At 35.7% G+C, this 21,019-nt stretch overlaps 1 protein-coding gene across 1 annotated transcript; it reads left to right on the top strand.

The window, feature by feature from the left end:
• Positions 1–9,133: 9,133 nt before the first annotated feature.
• LOC107687573 (ras-related protein Rab-21) lies at positions 9,134–20,763 on the top strand. The gene is made up of 7 exons (XM_016484959.1): positions 9,134–9,502; positions 11,657–11,716; positions 12,678–12,785; positions 14,281–14,344; positions 14,886–14,940; positions 18,633–18,721; positions 20,032–20,763. The coding sequence occupies exons 1-7, from the start codon at positions 9,371–9,373 to the stop codon at positions 20,172–20,174; spliced, it is 651 nt and encodes a 216-aa protein (XP_016340445.1). The 5' UTR covers positions 9,134–9,370; the 3' UTR covers positions 20,175–20,763.
• The last annotated feature ends 256 nt before the right edge of the window (positions 20,764–21,019 follow it).

The raw sequence follows: 21,019 nt of genomic DNA, 5'->3' as shown, positions 1-21,019 counted from the left end.
GGAGAAAGGCCCTCGCCTTTATCCAGGTCTTTCAGCAGGTCAGCCTGGTATGCCTGGAGCACCGCCATGGTGTGCAATGAAGCGACAGCCTGACCTGGTGCTGCGTATGCCCTGCCATTCAAGCGAGATGTAATCTGAAGGGGCTTGGATGGCAAGGAGGGAGTTTTGAGAGAAGATGTCTAACCCATAGAGAGATAGCCGGCTAGCGTCTCTTCTACCGGGGGCATCCGCTCATTGCCATTTTCGCGCATCGCCTCGATGTTGGCATAACTCGTATGCTGGAACCGATGGATGCGTGAGGAAAACGACCTCTTCCATTCCTTCTCGATCTCAGTATGGAGATCAGGAAGGAAAGGAAGGCTCACCTGAGCTGGAGGGTTATGGCCAGAAAGATAACGTTCATCGAGACGACCTCGCGACGTCACTTCCTTAGTCCGCTTCCATGGTAAGTCAAGCCTCGCCGTGGCACGATCCATAACTTCCAAGAGCTCATCATACGCACACTGTAAAACTTTACTGTAAATTTAAAGGTAATTTCTAACAGTATTGTACTGTATTTTCATAAAACAGTATCAAACTGTATATTTAACAGAATGGCTGTAAATGTACAGCATTTTTCTGTTTTCAGCACGCAAAATTCGTATTACAGTATCAGGCTGTAAAGGCATTGCATTGTGGGATTGATTTCCTTCGCGCTCAATTTCTTTAAAATGTGAGCAGAGCCACATTTAATTTGTTAGTGGGATATTCACATGAACACAATAGGCACAACGTTACACATGAAGACATGCCAGTCGTTTGTGAATTTTAAAGTTTTAAACTTTGAGCAGTGAGTTCACCTTTTAATCTATAGCTGCCTGTGACGCTTAATTATAACTACAACTTTGTGAGACTATAATGAGAGGAGCAAGAAGAAAGAAGACGGGGAGAATAAATTGTGTCTGTGACGAAGAGAAACGAAGTTCGTAGCAGATGGTTTGACTGATGACTGAGCATTGACACGGTAAGATATTGTTTTATTCGATTGCATTTCTGAACTGTTTGCACGAGTGGGCTGATTTTGGGAATCACGTTTATCAAGTTTTTTTTGGATCAATGTGTTAATCCTGTCGTTTTCGACGATTGAACATGAGAAATCGAAATTATAATGCCCGAAATGTGATGTGCTCTATGTTGCTGTCTGTCTGCGCGTTGTGAATTTGCTTAGCCTGTAACGTTACACGTTTGTTAAAATCCGAGTGAACAGTTCAGTCTGTTCTCAACTATTCACCAATTAACTTTGATATTTCTTTTAAAACGTAAACATGTGTCATGCCATTCGCACGACCTGCATTTGATGTTCGATTCATTTTTATTTCAGGCTGAGTAATATGATGAAGCTCGACTAAGTGCTAACGTAAGTTCATCATAAATAGCCTTACAGTTATAAGTCACTAGTTCACAGAAATTATGTGGTGCCAGTTCTGTGATAGTGCATTTGAATCGGTTTTATCATACTGCAGGCACATGAAAATACATAGTCATGTTCCTAATGCTAATTTTAAATGTGGTATTCCTAGTTGCTCCAGAAGATTCAAAAAGTTTGCTGCTTTTTAGGCTCATCTATTCAGGTATCACAAAAAGAGGGACACAAAGACGTCTGCTGAGCAGTTAATAAGTGATGCTTACACTTTAGTCTGTGACATTGGTGTGTGTCAGGAAAGATGTAGTGATTTGAAAAACTTCATTTTACACCTGAAGTCTCATATCAAAGAAGGCACCAGAGTGCCTTGCCCATTTAAGTGTAATAAAAGCTTTTCTGTAGCATCAACACTGACCTCACATTTATCCAGGTATCACCGCAACTCTTCAGCAGATAGGCTTCGTCATAATATACTACATGTGAACTTTCCAGTGCAGAGGCCACGTGGTGAGGAATGCAATGTGGCTGAACACTCAAATGCACTGTCTGATTTGTTTAATGATTGTGGTGATGGTGAAGAGCAGTTGGATGTTGCACTATTGCCAGATAATGCAAATGAATCACTTTTTTTGAAGAATATGGCACTGTTTTACCTCAAGTTGCAGGCAAAGCATGTTCTCCCATCATCTGTAATTCAGTCGGTAATTGAGGGGCTGCAGGACATCCATGATATTAGCCAGTCTCATTTGCTACACAGGGTAAGTGAAAAATTAACTACACTTGGAATTTCTGAAAATGATATAAATAATGTTGTTGATGTTTTGAAAACTGATGATCTTTTTCGGATGTGTAATGCCCATGCACTACACGCTGATAAGAGGAGAAAGTCTTTCTATAAAGACAATTTTAAACCAGTCAACTGGTTGAGAAGCTCATGGATCAGGGAGTTGAGGGTTTGGATGATTTGATTCATGTAAAGGAAGATGACATTTTAGAGTTCATACAACCTATCCAATGCAGAAAACTTATTGGTGCCTGGCAAAATCAAGGTAAAGATAAGGTTGTTTTGCCAGAATTTTCATTTTTGGGTGAACTAACCCTTTAACTAACTTTAGCATTACCTCCATTTTACCAATGAAGCTGTTCCTTTAAATAGGAAAGAGCTCATTGCTACAAATGGAAATATACATTACGGTATTTCTTTGTTAAAGATGAACCCTAAGTGTTTGTTTGGCTAAAAGAAAATTAAGTAATGAACGATGTGAGTTCTTCGTAACTGTTAAAAGAACTACAGTATAAAGTTTGTGCAGGAAAGTCCTACGTATAAACAACTAAATAACATCACAGAAAAAGACACAGTAGGTTTTTCAAATGTTTTATTAATCTCTTTTTTTTTTTTTTTCATTTTCAGGTCAGTCTCTAAGCAACCAGCGGTGGATGTTGAGCGTGGAAGGGCAGGTTGTGTGTGAAGGAGAGCAGCCCAACATTGTATCTGGTCTTGCAGCACTGTTTGCCTCATTCTACAATTTTAACCTCCAGTATCAGGAAGAGGCAGCATGCACCCTTGAGTTTGTTCAGTGGTTAGACACTTACGCATTTGCCACTCATATACACCAAAACCATTTTCAGAGGTTTACACCCACCTGACTTTATATGAATCGTGTTGCTTTCATGGGCATCACTGAATGTTTCTATCTATTGTAATAGTTGTGTATGAGTCTCTTGATTGTCCTCAATTTAAACAGATACAAAATACAGTTACTGCTGGACATGAGTCAAATATCCAGAAATGCTGAAAAAGCAAAGATTCAGGAGGACCTGGATTATTTTTCTGAAGATCAGTGGACAGTTTAATGACTCAGGACAAACAAGAAACCCTTAAACAACTATGACAAAACATAAAAACTGTCATTGATTGTTCAGGTAACATCATACAGTATTAAGAATCGGGGGTGTAAACTTTTGACCTGGGCTATTTTTAGAAATTGTTGTTATTCTTTGGTGTGAACTTTGTTAACCTTACTTCCGTGAAATAACTTGCTCAGGGCAGGACAAAAAAAAATAAATAAACCTTAATTTAAGGTTTTTATAAATTGAATTTATTTTTCCCAGATTCTGCAAGGGGGCTGTAAACTTTTGAGCAGCACTGTATGTTAAAATTAATTTAGTCACTAACCTTTTCTTTAGAGTATTCAGAAATGGCAGTATTCATTCACAAAGGTTTAATACAGTTTATTGATCACATATCACATATTTAACATTATCATAGTCTTGTGTGCAATAAACACATTGCAGGGGTTGCAATTCACTTACATAAAGTTACTAAGGTTTGAATGAAATCCCCACAATGCCTTTTTGTAAAAAGCAGAATATGCTCTACATAAGCTGGGTGTCTCTGAGGATGACAATATCATTAAAAAACTGGGTGATGAGTACTCAACTGGGTGATGAGTACATAAAACATTTCACATGTAATCTAACACAAAAGATTGAGGACACATTTAGTTGTGAACTAGTTGTTGTGATCCAGTGCACAATACAGATCAGATTTCCCCACAAAATCTGACAACAGCTGGAAGTGTAGAAAGCATCTCTGTCTGATATTTTGATATACTATACTTTTATGCTGTTTTCATTTTTGAGACTGCTTAATGTGGGTTGCAGCCCTAACATCCAGATTTCCATTTTGAACGGAAAGTTTTTTTTTTTTTTACAGAATGTTGATCTTCTCCAGTTAACAACTGTTTACACCAAATATTACAATTAAATTGCACTATTACTTAATGAATATTTCTTTGTTTTCCAAAATAACTGTGTAAAATAACAAGATTTCTTCAATTATTTATCACCACAACACACAAAAGTTCATCACATTTTTATTCATGTTATGCAGCCTTGGTTGAGTACCTGAAAGTACACACAAGTATGTGATTTTTTTTTTTTAATAGCAGAATATAGTTTACAAAGACAAAATGCAAAGTTTTGTTTGGTTCCATGTTTTCTCAGTGGAGTGCGATGACTGTAGTATAAAATTGCGATTTCGGTGTGATAGCTATATCCAAACAAATCCTTGAAGGGGGGGGGGGGGTAAACTTTTGAGCTGCACTGTATGTTAAAATTAATGTAGTCACTAACTTTTTCTTTAGAGTATTCAGAAATAACAGTATTCATTCACAAAGGTTTAATACAGTTTATTGATCACATATCACATATTTAACATTATCATAGTCCTGTGTGCAATAAACACATTGCAGGGGTTGCAATTCACTTACATAAAGTTACTAAGGTTTGAATGAAATCCCCACAATGCCTTTTTGTAAAAAGCAGAATATGCTCTACATAAGCTGGGTGTCTCTGAGGATGACAATATCATTAAAAAACTGGGTGATGGGTGATGAGTACACAACTGGGTGATGAGTACATAAAACATTTCACATGTAATCTAACACAAAAGATTGAGGACACATTTAGTTGTGATCTAGTTGTTGTGATCCAGTGCACAATACAGATCAGATTTCCCCACAAAATCTGATTTGGGCATGAACAGCTGGAAGTGTAGAAAGCATCTCTGTCTGATATTTTGATATACTATACTTTTATGCTGCTTTCATTTTTGAGACTGCTTTATGTGGGTTGCAACCCTAACATCCAGATTTCCATTTTGAACAGAAAGTTTTTTTTACAGAATGTTGATCTTCCCCAGTTAACAACTGTTTACACCAAATATTACAATTCAGTTGCACTATTACTTAGTTATTTTGTAAAACAAAGAAATATTCATTGTGTAAAATAAGATTTCTTCAATTTTTTATCACCACAACACAAAAGTTCATCACATTTTTATTCATGTTATGCAGCCTTGGTTGAGTACCTGAGAGTTCTCAAAGGCAAAGCAGGATACCCAGGGCTCGGTTTACACCTATCGCCATTTCTAGCCACTGGGGGACCATAGGCAGGCTAGGGGAACTCATATTAATGTTAAAAAACCTCATAAAGTGAAATTTTCATGCCATGGGACCTTTAAGACTAAGATTTTCTCTATATAATTCTGCCGTTGGGGCCTTAGCATACTGATGGTCAGTTTTCTGTATAGATTCGATGAGTTTCTCCTGTGTTTTTTTCCTTTCTTTATTACGTAAGGCGGAGTATGATATTATTTCTCCCCTTATTACAACCTTAAATGTCTCCCATAATAATGATGGTGATATAGAGTCTGTTTTATTAGTTAGTAGAAAATTGTCAATCGCACAAGATATGAATTGGCAAAAGTTTGCATCTGAAAGTAAAGTTGTGTTTAGCCTCCATACTGACCATGTTGGGTAGTTATAAGTAAAACAAATATCAAGAATTACGGGGGCATGATCTGATTCGACAATAGCAGAGTATTCTATGTTTTTTTATTGCTGGGATAAGCCTTTTATCAGTAAAAAAATAATCTATGCTTGAGTACGTCTGATGGACATGTGAAAAGCAAGAGAATTATTTTTTATCAGGAAATAAAAACCTCCATGGATCCACACTTCCAATTTGAGTCATATATCCAGCAATAATCTGAGACATTTTTAAAAGTGGTACAGTTTTAGGGTTGGAACGATCCATAGCTGTATCCATCACACAATTCAAATCCCCACCAAATATAAGATGGTAAGTGTTTAAATCTGGTAACAAGGAAAATATTTTTTTCACAAAATTAACGTCATCCCAGTTGGGTGCGTAGACACTAACCAGGACTACTGGTGTGCTGAAAAGATGGCCTGATACAATAATGTACCGCCCTTGGGGATCTGAAATCGTTTCAGATGCAGTAAATTGTACTTTTTTATGAATTATAATGGCTGCACCTCTAGCCCTATGGTTAAAGTTAGAATGGTAAACCTGGCCAACCCAAGTTTTTTGAAGTCGGTTGTGATCTTCAATACGTAGGTGTGTTTCCTGTAGAAAGGCTATTTCTGTTTTTAGTCTCTTAATATGTGTAAATATACGAGTTCTTTTCACTGGTCCATTTAACCCTCTAACATTCCAGCTAACAAAGCGTGTTGCTGACCCTCCGGAACATTTCACTTTATTGTCCATATCTGCCATTATTTATCAATAACTGTCTGTATGCCCAAATATTGTATCCACAATAAGCTGTATCCTCTGAATGTGAAAAAAGAAGAAGAAAAAACCCCCCACAAATGATAAACCTTGATAAACAACCAAAACTATACATTCTAGATTTGTCCGTTGAACAAAGACAAACCGCGGCGCACAACAATCTCTCAGCTCCCGATAATCCAAGTCTATATACGTTTCATTTTTCCCCAGAGCTCCCGAAGTAATCGCGAGTATCTCTGTGGCGCTAAGGCGGGACTGAAAACTTGCCAACGTCTCTGTTAAAGCATTCACCGATGTCTGAAGCGGCACCATGGATTCTTGAATCAGAGCTGAGATGTCTTCTTTTATCGAAGCTCGTTGCTTTGTTAACTCCGTTACCAGCTGGCTCATAGAGACACCATCGTTATCTGCAGGGATTTCTTCAGATTTCCCTGCGCTAGCCATGGTAGCTAATTTGCTAGCTATGCTGGTTCTCGTTGTTGGCGGGGCATTTACTACTGATTTGTTCTTGCTCATCTTGCTGTATCAATACGATTGCACTAAGCACTGTTTTAACACTTATAAAAAATGTTTTAGATCACTTAAATGGCAATATTAAAGCACTTATTGTCAGAAACTATCGGGAGCTCTGCAAACACTTCACCTCACATTGCCAAACCGCTACATTTGACTGCAAATAAATCTTAACCAATGATTCCTAATTGCATCTACTTCCGGAAGGCCAAATAAAGTGCTTTTGCTTTCGCACTGAAACACACAGTGTCTCCCTGACATGGCTGCATCAACACTACTGCTGTTTCTGAAACCACGCCTTCTTTCTTTGCGTGCACATTTGGGCAGCATTATGCTAATATTTCCACATAGTGACGTAGACATGTGGGGGCGTGTTAGAACGAGCCGTTTTAGGTAGGCGTGGTTGACTCTTAACTTTTATAAAGAATATCTCTTTGGATTTGAGACTTTAGTCTTTGCAACTTTACAGATATTCTTTATGCACCAAGAGATGAAACAATCCAAAGAGAAAGGAAAAATTGAAATCGCATCATATGACCCCTTTATTAACAATAATAGTTTCCCTGATCCTCAAGCACGTCTCACCACCATCCTCAAAACCTTCTAAAACTCAACATGAGAGGCATCACAAATCCTCTAATTTTACTCATGCACTATTAAGAGGATATATAGGATGTTATTTATTCTGTTCAAATCTGCCAAGTCAGTCTTGTGGCAAACATGGAGCTCTCTGCTGTTGCCTTGGTGATCTGATATCTGACATTCACCATGCAGCAACAAGCATCCCTGCCAAAATGCATGGCCCAAAATAGATCTGATGTATTTTATGTGATTAGTCGGAGGGTAACTGCACTCCTGCAGCTGAATCCATCTTGGAACTGAAATGGTTTGACTGCTCTTCATGTCTGGAGAGTGATCGTAACAAGCAGCTTATATGTATAGATATTTTACACATTACTAATTCAACATGAATTTTATTTTTATATACTTTTTTATATATCATTTTGTAATTATTTAAAAAAAGAACAGACAAAGACTTACAAAAAATCATATTTTAGTAGCTTATTTTTTTTTTTAATCATTTTAAAATGGTAAAAATGATACTTTAGGCCTACTAGGTTAGCCTACTATATTAATATTTGAATCAGTTATTATATTCCTATTTCTAAAAAGCTTTTATTTTGATTAAAATGTTTAAAAACTAAGCAACAAAACACACACTGAATGCAGCTTAGTTAAGAGTTCATGTTTGACAGTCGATCAACAAGAACATAAGCCATTTATAAGCATTTCTCCTGTTTTATTATCGTACCTTATTTAGATTTTTACATTTTAGCACTGGTGAGTTATGTGGTATCTGCTGCTTTTGAAAGTCATATGACTTTCTACTGTCACTTGTACAAAAATACTCAGTTGATAGAATGGAAGTAAAACATCCTAATGGGAGGGGCTTAATGGCCTGGATGTTATCTCTGATTGGTCAGATATGTTGTGTTTAAATAACAATCTAAATAATTATCTTTACATTTGAATTCCCTTACGAAAATTAACCATGGTTTTACTACAAATTAAAAAAGAAATGGTTACAGTAGTTAAACCATGGTAACCACAAATTGACCATGGTTTTGCTACACTAACCATAGTTTAACCATGGTATTTGTAGTAAAAATGTGGTTATACAAATGGTAATCGATACGCCAAAAAAACACGTTTACTACACTTTTACTACAATAAAACCATGGTTAATTTTCGTAAGGGTTTAAATGTCAATTTAAGTTCATACCTGCTATTAGTCACTGGTTATTATCACGCGGTTTCTGTTTATTTTCTCTGCGCTGATCAGGATGGACCAATCATAGTCAGTTTTGATTACCTATTAGCTTTTAGTATAGCATTTTATAGAGAATGGTGAAGCGGAGTTACTTGTATATTTAGATATTTCAATGCTTTTAACCAATATATTAATATGCTCGTAAATGTTAGCACACAAATGTCAACAGTATCAAATAAAACGTCCTGAGGAGTGAACGCTGCTCAATGGATCATCTTCTGGGCCACAGTGCGCCCCCTGCAGGAGTATCCCGTATGTTTGTCATAGGAAACAGTCAATCTGGGCCCGGAGATCACCTGACCCCCGCTCCGTAACGTCACAGAGAGCGGAACGCCATTAGTTTGATGGCAGAGCTTCATCAGGCGCGTGGCAGTGTTTAATAGACGAATCAGTGCGAAGACTTCATGCGAAGCGCGGATCGGTGGCTGTTTGTGTGTGTTGCGGTCATCTGTGGATCTCTATGGCTGCTGTGATCGGCTAGGGGCTCGAATCAGGCTTTGTTTTTGTGTCAGGCTGAGAGTTTGGGCATGGCGGCGGCTGGAGGGAAAACGTACTCGTTCAAGGTGGTGCTGCTGGGGGAGGGCTGCGTCGGCAAAACATCGCTGGTGTTGCGATACTGCGAGAACAAATTCAACGATAAACACATCACCACTCTTCAGGTGAGAGAGTCAGCTGGTCTGATCCGATTATTAACTTGCATGCATGACCCAGTCTTCACTCGTTTGTTTGTGGTTTCATCTGTAATATAAATAAACAACGTGTGGCCACATTGTAAGAGTTTTGTCGATTTATTTAACGATTTATCAGCTTGTCAAATTGTTTTGCTCTCAAGTTCGTAAATCTGTTTTGTTTTCGTTATAGCAATAGATCCTGGGCCTATATGGTGATAGATATGTAGCACAATAATAACTACAATATTTAAATACTGCAATTACTCCATATAATAATGTATATAATTATGTAACTGTGTATAAAATAAATATAATATTTAACATGTCAAGCAGTGTGACACGCTATATGCTATGCTTTTATTTTTATTAAACGCAGTTTGACTAAATTCTCATGATTATTATGAATGCGGTTTGTCATGTTACCACATAACGTTAGAATTATTGCTTTTAAGATCATTGTAAACATTTGCATACGTTTAATCACAAATCTTGATGTGGACACTAACTTGGCTAACTTAAGTACTTGCTCGTATTCAGTTAGGGGAAGCTTTCTGGCCTTTCTACTAGAGGTCGACCAAGAGTGGATTTTGCCGATACTGATAGCTAGGTTGGACCACACTGGCCGATACCGATTAATTAACCGATTATAACCGATAGTTCCAGCAATCAACTATCGGTGCCGATTAATCGGCAAAACCGATACATCGGTCGACCTCTACTTTCTACTTTGTAATTTTCTCTTTTACATAGGAACCAAAACCTTTAATTCATTTGTGATGTGTACACAAGGTACTGTTGTCACCGATATTTGTTAATAATGGATGAGAAGTAACAGAATGAAGATCAGAAAATGTTATAAATGTTTGGGTTTGACATCATTACTAAGTACATCCACAGTTATTTGACTACAAGTTAGCTTTAGTTTATGGTTTATCCATTTCAACATTTTGTCTCATTGCCATAACACATAATTAACAACACACATAAAAAAAATCCATGTCACACATCATTGTAAAAACATGCTTGAATAATCAAAGCCATGATGACATCTTTATTAAAAAAAGCCTTGTGATAAATCGCATACAGTACACCACTGTCCAAGTTTGGGGTTGCTCAGCAAGGCTGACTTTATTTGGCTAAAAAACACAGGGAAACAATATTTATGTATGATATTATTAACATTTATTATAACTGTTTTCTATATTAATATGTTTTGAATGTAATTTGTTCCTGTGATAGCAAAGCTACATTTTCAGCAGCATTACTCCAGTGAGTGTCACATGATCCTTCAGAAATCATTCTTATATGCTGATTTTATGCTCAAGGAACATAACTATTATCAATGGAGTAAATAATTGCATTGATAACAGTTGTGTTATCTGTTATCAAGGAAAGGATGTGCATTTATTTTATATAACTTTAAATGTATATTTACGGGGTTAGTTCACCCCATTTTCTTTGATCGTTTACTCACCCTCATATTGTTCCAAACCTGTATGACTTTCTTTTTTCAGTGGAAACTAAAACTGTTTGGTTACCAACATCCTGCAAAATCTTCATTTGTGTTGAAGAAAAAAAAAAGTTCTAAAGGTTTAGTACAACATGAGGGTAACTTAATTCTGACAGAATTTTCACTTTTGGTTGAACTTTCCCCTTAAATAAGCAGTATGACACCAGCAAGAGAGCTGTTTTACATTAGTATGTATTTTTTGTTTTGAAATGTCTGCATTATAAACCCAACATTAAATACAATGGAAGTCCATCAACGTTTTCATCAGTGTGGTTACGTTTAGAATGAGGATGGACTCATAATAGTTCATCCATGTTACTGTGTAAGACTATAAAACATACAGAAAAGGCTCCTGTGGCCTTGTTGTGACACTGTGAAACCTGTTATGTGTTATCAATTAACTTTTTCAGGGCATGTAACATGTAATGTATGATAAGATTTCCAAACTAAATATTACACATGCTTGTATGTATTTTTAAACATTACAGTAGGGTGTCTGAACTGCTATGTTTGTCTTTAGATGACTATGGCGGTAAATGGCACACCAAAAACGATTTTAGAAGTTTGAAATGTAAACAGACTTGAATCTTGTAAATTAATACCAATTTATGCGTTTATGCCTTTGTTTGCAGGCATCGTTCCTCACAAAAAAGCTCAACATCACAGGAAAGAGAGTGAATCTGGCTATATGGGTGAGTCACACATGTTCCACACTGTGATTGTAGCATTTGTGTAGAGGTTGATCTTGAATAAAAGATTAAGTAAAGTCTTTGTTTTGGATAGATGTTACTGATCTGTGAGAATTAACAGCTCGTTTTCAATAGTTGGTGGGATGCTTTCTTACAGCAGCATGAAATCTGGTGCCTTTCACATCCTGTTTCACTTATTTAATGAGAAAGTTGGACTCGTGGCTGTTACCAGAAAATGGAGCCCAGTGATTGGAGGGAATGTCAGCTGTATAGGAAAGATGTGAAGCGAAGCAAATTATATTTTATTTTTAACTATATATTATGTTTAAATTATATTATATTTTAACTATATTATGCTTTAATAAAATATTAATTACTTTCTTTGCAATGACATGCAAGTAAATTATTCACACTCAAACCTAGAACATGTATTAAAAAGTAAATGAGCAATTTTGCTTTCACATTGAGTTTAAATTGTTTATTCACTTTAGAATCAAGGGAGTCAAACACAAGAATGCTCAAAGTGTCAGATTTGTGCTTTACTTCCATGTTCCTGACAAGAATTTATCCAGTCAGTTGCCAATAGAATGTGTTGAAAAAATTGTTTCACTGCATAGTTATAGTAGCTGATTGGTTCTTCCAAGCTGGCAAGACAGCCAATCGGTCTCTAAAGAAAAAAAAATATTACATGACTAACTTGTAAGCCTTTTATGCAACTGACCACAGCTCAGTACTTTTTAGCCCTCCTCCACCCCAGCACTACGTCTATAAAGGCTATAAAGGGTTTCTTCCTACTTTACCTAGCAGTAGCATGTATTTTAATCCCTGTATTTCTGAGAATGTTTCAGCAGTAGCAACATTTTTAGTTCAGGGGATAAAGAGTGTTTTCTCAGTCCAAGTTTCTGTTATCTGATCTGTTAGTTGTGGTTTCTTTATATATTGAGTATGTTTATTTTTATCACAGGACACTGCTGGTCAGGAGCGTTTTCACGCCCTTGGACCCATCTACTACAGAGATTCCAATGGCGCACTATTGGTGTACGACGTCACAGATGAGGACTCATTTCAGAAGGTGAATGTTTTCTTCACTTATGTATGCATTAAAAGGCCAAAATCAATTAATAAATATATGAGAACCAATGATAAATGTGTTAAATCAACTGTCAAGTTCTCTATAGTGCTCCACAACGCAATACACTCTTAAAAATAAATGTTCTTTATTGGCATCAATGCTTTCACAAAGAACCTTTACCATCCGTGAAACCTTTTCATTCCACTAAAGGTTCTTTACAGTGGAGGAACAAAGGTTCTTTAGATTATTAAAATGTTCTTCACACTAAAAAAAGATGTGAAGCGAAGCAAATTATATTTTATTTTTAACTATATATTATGTTTAAATTATATTATATTTTAACTATATTATGCTTTAATAAAATATTAATTACTTTCTTTGCAATGACATGCAAGTAAATTATTCACACTCAAACCTAGAACATGTATTAAAAAGTAAATGAGCAATTTTGCTTTCACATTGAGTTTAAATTGTTTATTCACTTTAGAATCAAGGGAGTCAAACACAAGAATGCTCAAAGTGTCAGATTTGTGCTTTACTTCCATGTTCCTGACAAGAATTTATCCAGTCAGTTGCCAATAGAATGTGTTGAAAAAATTGTTTCACTGCATAGTTATAGTAGCTGATTGGTTCTTCCAAGCTGGCAAGACAGCCAATCGGTCTCTAAAGAAAAAAAAATATTACATGACTAACTTGTAAGCCTTTTATGCAACTGACCACAGCTCAGTACTTTTTAGCCCTCCTCCACCCCAGCACTACGTCTATAAAGGCTATAAAGGGTTTCTTCCTACTTTACCTAGCAGTAGCATGTATTTTAATCCCTGTATTTCTGAGAATGTTTCAGCAGTAGCAACATTTTTAGTTCAGGGGATAAAGAGTGTTTTCTCAGTCCAAGTTTCTGTTATCTGATCTGTTAGTTGTGGTTTCTTTATATATTGAGTATGTTTATTTTTATCACAGGACACTGCTGGTCAGGAGCGTTTTCACGCCCTTGGACCCATCTACTACAGAGATTCCAATGGCGCACTATTGGTGTACGACGTCACAGATGAGGACTCATTTCAGAAGGTGAATGTTTTCTTCACTTATGTATGCATTAAAAGGCCAAAATCAATTAATAAATATATGAGAACCAATGATAAATGTGTTAAATCAACTGTCAAGTTCTCTATAGTGCTCCACAACGCAATACACTCTTAAAAATAAATGTTCTTTATTGGCATCAATGCTTTCACAAAGAACCTTTACCATCCGTGAAACCTTTTCATTCCACTAAAGGTTCTTTACAGTGGAGGAACAAAGGTTCTTTAGATTATTAAAATGTTCTTCACACTAAAAAAAATGGTTCTTTTAAGAACTGTTCACTGAAAGGTTCTTGGGGGAACCAAAACTGGTTCTTCAATGGCATTGCTGTAGCTTTTAGATAAATGCGGTAAATATGATTCATTATTTGTTCTTGCTTTATATATCAGACTAACTTTTGGTTTCTTGACAGGTGAAGAACTGGGTAAAAGAGTTAAGGAAAATGTTGGGGAATGAGATCTGTTTATGTATAGTAGGTGAGTAACATTCAACATTTATTAACATGTTTCATGTTTTGTGTCTTAACACGTTTGTTACTTATTTATTTGGTCTACCTTTTTTTATTTTCCCCTCTAGTTTTGGTGGCAAATCTGCCAAATAGATATAAGCATGTTACAGGGTTGCCCTGGTTGTAGAAAATATGAGAGAATTTTAAAATAGTAATAGCCTGGGAAACTCACAGAAATTGATTTACAGTTATGGGAATCTAATTTTAATCTAAACTTTAAAATATTTTGTCAGTTATAACTTGATTGCACAACCTTAAAAAGGATTTACTTGAGGGGGGGGGGGGGTACTTTTTATTAGAGCTGCTATACAGCAGAGTTTAGATTTGTCTTATATTTGATAAAGTTTGCATCATTAATTGTTTTGTTTTGTTTTTTTACTTTTAAGCAGCTTTGAAACAATCTGTATTGTAAAAAGTCAATAAAGCTAACTTGACTTCATATCGATTGAACTATTTTGGTCTATTTATGGTTATCTGCTGTGAATATTTACTATAAGATCTTTTTTTAGGCAATAAAATTGACCTGGAAAAAGACCGACATGTTTCAGTGGAGGAAGCAGAGGGGTATGTACTCCTCTCATGTTTTTACAGGATATTTTAATATGCATCGTGGATAACAGACCATATGAAGGAAACCTTGTCTTTCTGTTTAATGTGTGGTTTTGTACATGCAAATTGACAGACACAGCAGTAATTAGATATCAGTGTCATGGCATGCGAATCCCAGGACAAAGTTCTATTTTTACAGCTTGAAGCTTGTGCTTTACTCCTGGCCTTGGAAAATATAGAAAATGGACAAGAACAAAATTTCTTAATCTTCACCTGCCTTTAGGCACTTGAATCTGTAAAGACTGACCATACCATAATTAAAAGTATGTTAGCTAAAGTTGATAGCTTATCTGGTAATGAGAAAGCAGACGTCAAGGAGGAGTGTCAAATTCTACCCTATTTATAAACTCTTTAATGAATAACATGTGGCAGATGGAATGGGATGAATGCCATGGAAGTAAGTTACATGAAGTAAATCCTAGTATAAGAAGAACATTTTTTAAATTAATTTCAAATCTAGGTATGATCAAGTTGTTTTTACTAGGCACTGTTTAGGGCATGTAAGACTCACACATAGTTATTCATTAAAAGGTGAGCCACCACCATTATGCCTTCCTTGTCAAACTACAGTAAATGACTGTTAAACATTTTTAATTGGACTGTACTGTTTTTAATGTGAATAGACAACAGTTTTATTCCGAGATGTTTAACGTATGTATTTAAAAATGTATCACCTGAATGTTTTTTAGATTTATGTGTAGTAGTATTAATCTTAAATGTCTTATAGCTTCTTGTTAATTGTATGACCTTTGTTATTTATTCTATTTCTGCCATGAAGATAGATTTGTTGATGACATGGCGTTAAAGGCACAATATGTAATTTTCTGCCACTAGAGGGCGCGTATTCAAAACAAACAAAGAAACAAAGGCGTAGTTAGATGACACCGTCACTGTTTTTGGAATCATGGGAGTTGTCTTCTTCATCCCCACAGCCGATGCAATCCGATGGGACTCGGGCAGAACTCATGTTCATGGATGAGCTCATGTTTTAAAGATTTATTAACGTCGTAGTATGAAGCAGGGTGAGGCTGAAAGCTGTCGACGTAAAACGAGGCCGCTGAACGAGTGCGACACACGGCTCGAAAGCAGCGGAGCTTTTATTATGCCACAGTCGACCGCTTCCGCTCCTTCCGGAAAGCAGCGGAAGTAAGCAGCGCTGTTTTATCATACTAGATACATTTGAACATTCTGTTATAATGCTACTCTGTGCGATCGTCACATGTCTAATAAAATGCATAGCATATTAAAGCGTGTTTGGTGTTTCTATGTTTTCTACAAAATAAAACAAAACATTTGGGATAATGCAAGTACACAAGTCAGCAAAATATATAAAATTGTTCTAGTGATTTTTGGATATTTTAATAAAGAAATCTTACATATTGTGCCAATAAATAAATAAATAGGCTTCAATTATAAGCTATCAGCAGTGTTGGTTAATTAGTAATCAGATTTGGCTTGTAAAAGGCTGTATTGGTCAAAGTGTCCTGAGACATAGGGGCCGTTTACACTACGTTTTCATCAAAAAACAGGAAACTTTTTATGCGTTTTGACTGTTCGTTTACACGACAACGGCGTTTTGGGGACTGAAAACGCATATTTTTGAAAATGGGTTTTAAAGTGCAAGTTTTTGAAAACGGCACCGTTGTCGTTTCCGTGTAAACCCAAAACGGGAATCTTTGAAAATGGTGACGTCATGTGCGTGCGTAGTACGTGTTAGGTATGTAGACATGCGCAGTATGTGTCGATTTTAAAGGCAAACACGAACAAACATACACAACAATGGCGGAGTACATGGTACTGTTGTTGCTGCTCAAGAGTTTGCTAACGCTTCTTCGGCAAAGTGTAGATTTACTTCACCAATATTACAACCAACAGCGGAGATGCATCATATACATCATATAATCGTCACTTCCCTTCAGGTACTGTTTACTAACAAGGTGACAGCGCCAAATACTGGCCTGGCATACGTAATACAGCGTTTTTGGCCGTTTTCGCGGATATGTGTAAACGCGAATCGTTTTGAAAACGTTGTCGTGTTTACGTGAAACTTTTTAAAAATGCAAGGGAAAAACTTTTCCGTTTTTGACTACATCGTTGTCGTGTAAACGTAGCCATAGCCATCGTACGCAACAAAATGTTTATATGACTACAGTTTATTTATGTATTTTGGTTTTGTATATATTAAAAATGTAAATACGCAGTTTTATATATTCATAATCTATAATGTCTTTCAGGCTAAATATGGTATATTATACTTTTGACTAAGGATGTATGAAGATCACATGCACTAAAAGACACATGATTAATGTGACACAAGGTCACATGATTAAAACAATCACAAGATCAGTCCACACAAGTGGGTATAAAAAGTCTATGCACCCCTGTTCAAGTTGTAGGTTTTTTTTTTTCTTTTTGAGATGTAACAATGCAGAAAGTCAGATCTTTTCTCAACCTTTAAAGTAATGTTGAAACCAACAAAATGAATGTTAAAAAAGAAAGAAATGTAAAAACTAAATGTACTTGGTTGTAGAAGTGTGCACACCCTTTTATAATGGAGGCATGGAATAAGCCAATCACATGCAAACTCTCACTGAAAAGTAAAGTTGTAAAAGTGATTTATCTATACACACCATTTTTTTAAATTAATGTGCACTCATTATCTTAAATCAAAATTACTTGCTTACAACAGTCTATTTTTCATATATCTGGCTATGGGGTAGGGTGGCCAGACGGAAGCCAAAAAAAGCCCACCTAAATTTTGCCCAAACCATATGGCAAAATATTTTATGGTCTGATGAAACCAAATTAAACCTTTGGGCCATAATATTAACTGAATTTCATCTTTCAGCTTGATGGTAACAAACACAACTGGCTTCTGAAGAAAAAGAATGTTTTTGAATTGCTGAGTAAGAGCCCAGATCTAAGTCCATTCGAAAAAACTTGAATGCCTTGAACAGCCTATACACAGGAGATCCCCCTGCAATGTGATCAATCTGGAGCTCTTTTGCAAGGAAGAGTGGGGAAAAAATGATTAATCAAGATGTGCTATGTTGATGGACTCTTGTTCAAAAGAAACAATTAAAAGCAAAAGGGGTTTCAACCAAGTATTTAGTTGAAGGGTGTCCACATACTTGCAGTCAGGTCATTCAAGTCATTCTTGTTTTTCCTTAAAAGTTTCTATTTGTTTGTTACTTGAATTTTGTTTGTTTTAATACTGCATTAAAGGTGGAAGAAGTTCTGTCATCCTGGATTCAGGTTTTTACAGCCTTTCATGAACAGGGGTTCAGACTTGTTATACCACTGTATGTGGAAGGAATAGAGCAATAAATGGTGATCTTTTCTGTCTTGCATTTGAAAATGTATTTCATTAAGTGCCACAATCTTTACATACAAATGCATTAATATCAGCCTACTCTTGTCTAATCTAAGACAAACATTCGTTCCAAAGATATTTTTTAAATCATACGTTTAGGTGAAGCAAAATTAAAATTTTTGAAAAAAAAAAAATTTGACCAATCTTTTAGCTGTCAGGGGCATTTTATTAATGATATTAGAAAAAAATGCTTACAGCACCTTTTAAGTGCTTTTTGGTAAATCTGTATAAATTGTTTTTATGTCCTCAGTTATTATTTTTTGTCTTTTTTCAGATACGCAGAGTCAGTGGGGGCAAAACACTATCACACATCAGCCAAATTAAACAAAGGCATTGAGGAGCTGTTTCTGGACCTGTGTAAACGTACGTTATTTTTAAATGCTGTGTATACGGCCTGCCTGTCTGTTTTCCATAACACAACAGGCTTCATGATTAATCAAAATTGTGTATTTCAGAGTACAACATGGCACTGTGTTCTTTCACACACAAGCAGCTCATTATGTTTTCAGTAGTGCTGTGAAACGATTAATCGCATCCAAAATAAACGTTTTTGTTTACATAATATATGTGTGTGTATTGTGTATATTTATTATGTATATATAAATACACACACATACAGTATATATTTTGAAAATATTTACATGTGTATATATATAATTTATATTATATATATTTAATATATAAACATATTTTTAAAAATATATACGTGTGTGTGTGTATTTATAAATACATAATAATCTTTTATTTTGGATGCGATTAATTGTTTGACAGCGCTAGTTTTCAGTGTCTCAGAGCGGCTCAGGTCGCAGTAAATGCTGCTCTACAAAACTAATCTCAGCATCTGACTTATACCGTGCATTAGGGAATGCAGCATATGCCAAATTTCTTCCCATGTTAATGAGACGTGCTTATAAATCAGCTGGTGTCTGCCCAAATACAAGCTCGATGGTTTAATGTTTGAAAATGTAATGTTACAATTGTACTGTAAAATATTATTATATTATATTTTTCTTAAATACACTTAACAGTGAAATATTATAAGTATTTTTTAAAATATTTTATTTAGTAATAAATATTTCCACATAGTGACGTATACATGTGGGGGCGTGTTAGAATGAGACGTTTTAGGTAGGCGTGGTTGACTCTTAACTTTAATAAAGAATATCTCTTTGGATTTTAGACTTTAGTCTTTGCAACTTTACAGATCTTCTTTATGCACCAAGAGCTTGTAACACTCCAAAGAGAAAGGAAAACTTGAAATCGCATCATATGACCCCTTTAAATCTCCAGAACTATTTGTCAGGATTTCATTTATCAAATCACCAGTAAAATTTCACAGCAGTGTTGTAAACTTTGCTTAAAAAAGGTAAAAAAAAAAAAAAACTTTTGTCAAAAAATAAATGTAGATGACTTCTTTGTTTTTTCTCAATAATTGTCTTTCCAAAAAAGGTTATTGACTCTTTTAAATGAAAGGTGTCGGTTTCATAAACTAAATGGATAAGAGTCCTATGTTTGACAGAACCAATGAGGTTTTTAAAACCCTGTCTCACACAGTCATGAGAGCGTCATGTAAAACTACTTCATAGAGTTTATTACATTTTTTTTTAAATGTTTATTACAGAGTTCATTACTTATCTGTCTTTATTTTTTGTCATTTTCACTGGCATCTGTAGGCATGATGGAGACAGCTCAGGCAGAGGAGAGGTCAAGGGGGAACGGCGCGAGTCACACAAGCACAGCCCGGAGAGGCGTACAGATTGTCGACGACGAGCCCCAGACTGCCATGCCCGCCGGAGGCTGTTGTACTTCCGGTTAAACACACTTACCCCCTTTTACCATACCTGGGACTGATAACGGCCTCTTTCGCCCTCCTCTGTGTAAGAACTGCCACTTCCCACAGCTACACTCACCTGCGACTGATCTACAGCTCTGTCAAGTCATTTCTTTAACAGTTTGTTCCTTATTGAAAGGGTTGATTTGTAAGTCCATCCTTTGCCGGCAGACTTTAGGGGCCAAAAGATGCCAGATTGACCTGTGTTGAAAATATTCACAAATTATTACAAATAGGTACCAAACAATAATGCCCAGTCTTATAAAACACACATGCACTGATTCATTTCCCTAACAATCTGATATGTTAGCACTTTTTTTTTCTTTTGGCAAGGTGTTGTGCATGTAGAATCTTTAAAATCCTAGTTTTATTTTACGTCTAAGAAAAAAAAGAAATTCTTTATTATTTAATAACTTATTTAAAATTTCATCAAGCATCTACATGTCCAAAGACCTTTGTACTTCTTGTAATCAATGGGCTTGTGTCATTCTTATACAGTCTCATTCTTCTGTCATTCATATCTTCTGTATCTTTCTTAAAAATGCAACATTAAAATCCATCTAGAACATTTAAACTCCTTGTAGATTTTGTCTTTTCTCTTCAACTTCAACTGATTTACCACTATCTAGACTTTAAAAAGTTTAAAAAAAAAATTTAAAAAACATTTCTGTTGTTTGCTTGCTAAATTCTTTATAGGGAAAAAATCCAATACTGTGTACTTTTTTCTTTTCAAGCTATCAATTGCAACATTGAGTCAGAAAAGTGTACAATATTCAATATTAATGTTTTATGAATGTATAATGAATAATAATGGCTGTGGTAAGTGCTTT

Source organism: Sinocyclocheilus anshuiensis, unplaced genomic scaffold, assembly GCF_001515605.1.
Source record: "Sinocyclocheilus anshuiensis isolate Anshui unplaced genomic scaffold, SAMN03320099.WGS_v1.1 scaffold233, whole genome shotgun sequence".
NCBI classification, from domain to species: domain Eukaryota; kingdom Metazoa; phylum Chordata; class Actinopteri; order Cypriniformes; family Cyprinidae; genus Sinocyclocheilus; species Sinocyclocheilus anshuiensis.
This window is presented reverse-complemented; position numbering and strand designations above follow the sequence as displayed.

Bases quoted from the DNA above. Each gene is read 5' to 3' on its own strand.
- LOC107687573 (XM_016484959.1), top strand. From the start codon at position 9,371: ATGGCGGCGGCTGGAGGGAAAACGTACTCGTTCAAGGTGGTGCTGCTG. The intron at 9,503-11,656 runs GTGAGAGAGTCA...CTTTGTTTGCAG, and splicing joins AACACATCACCACTCTTCAG to GCATCGTTCCTCACAAAAAA. The intron at 14,345-14,885 runs GTGAGTAACATT...ATCTTTTTTTAG, and splicing joins GATCTGTTTATGTATAGTAG to GCAATAAAATTGACCTGGAA.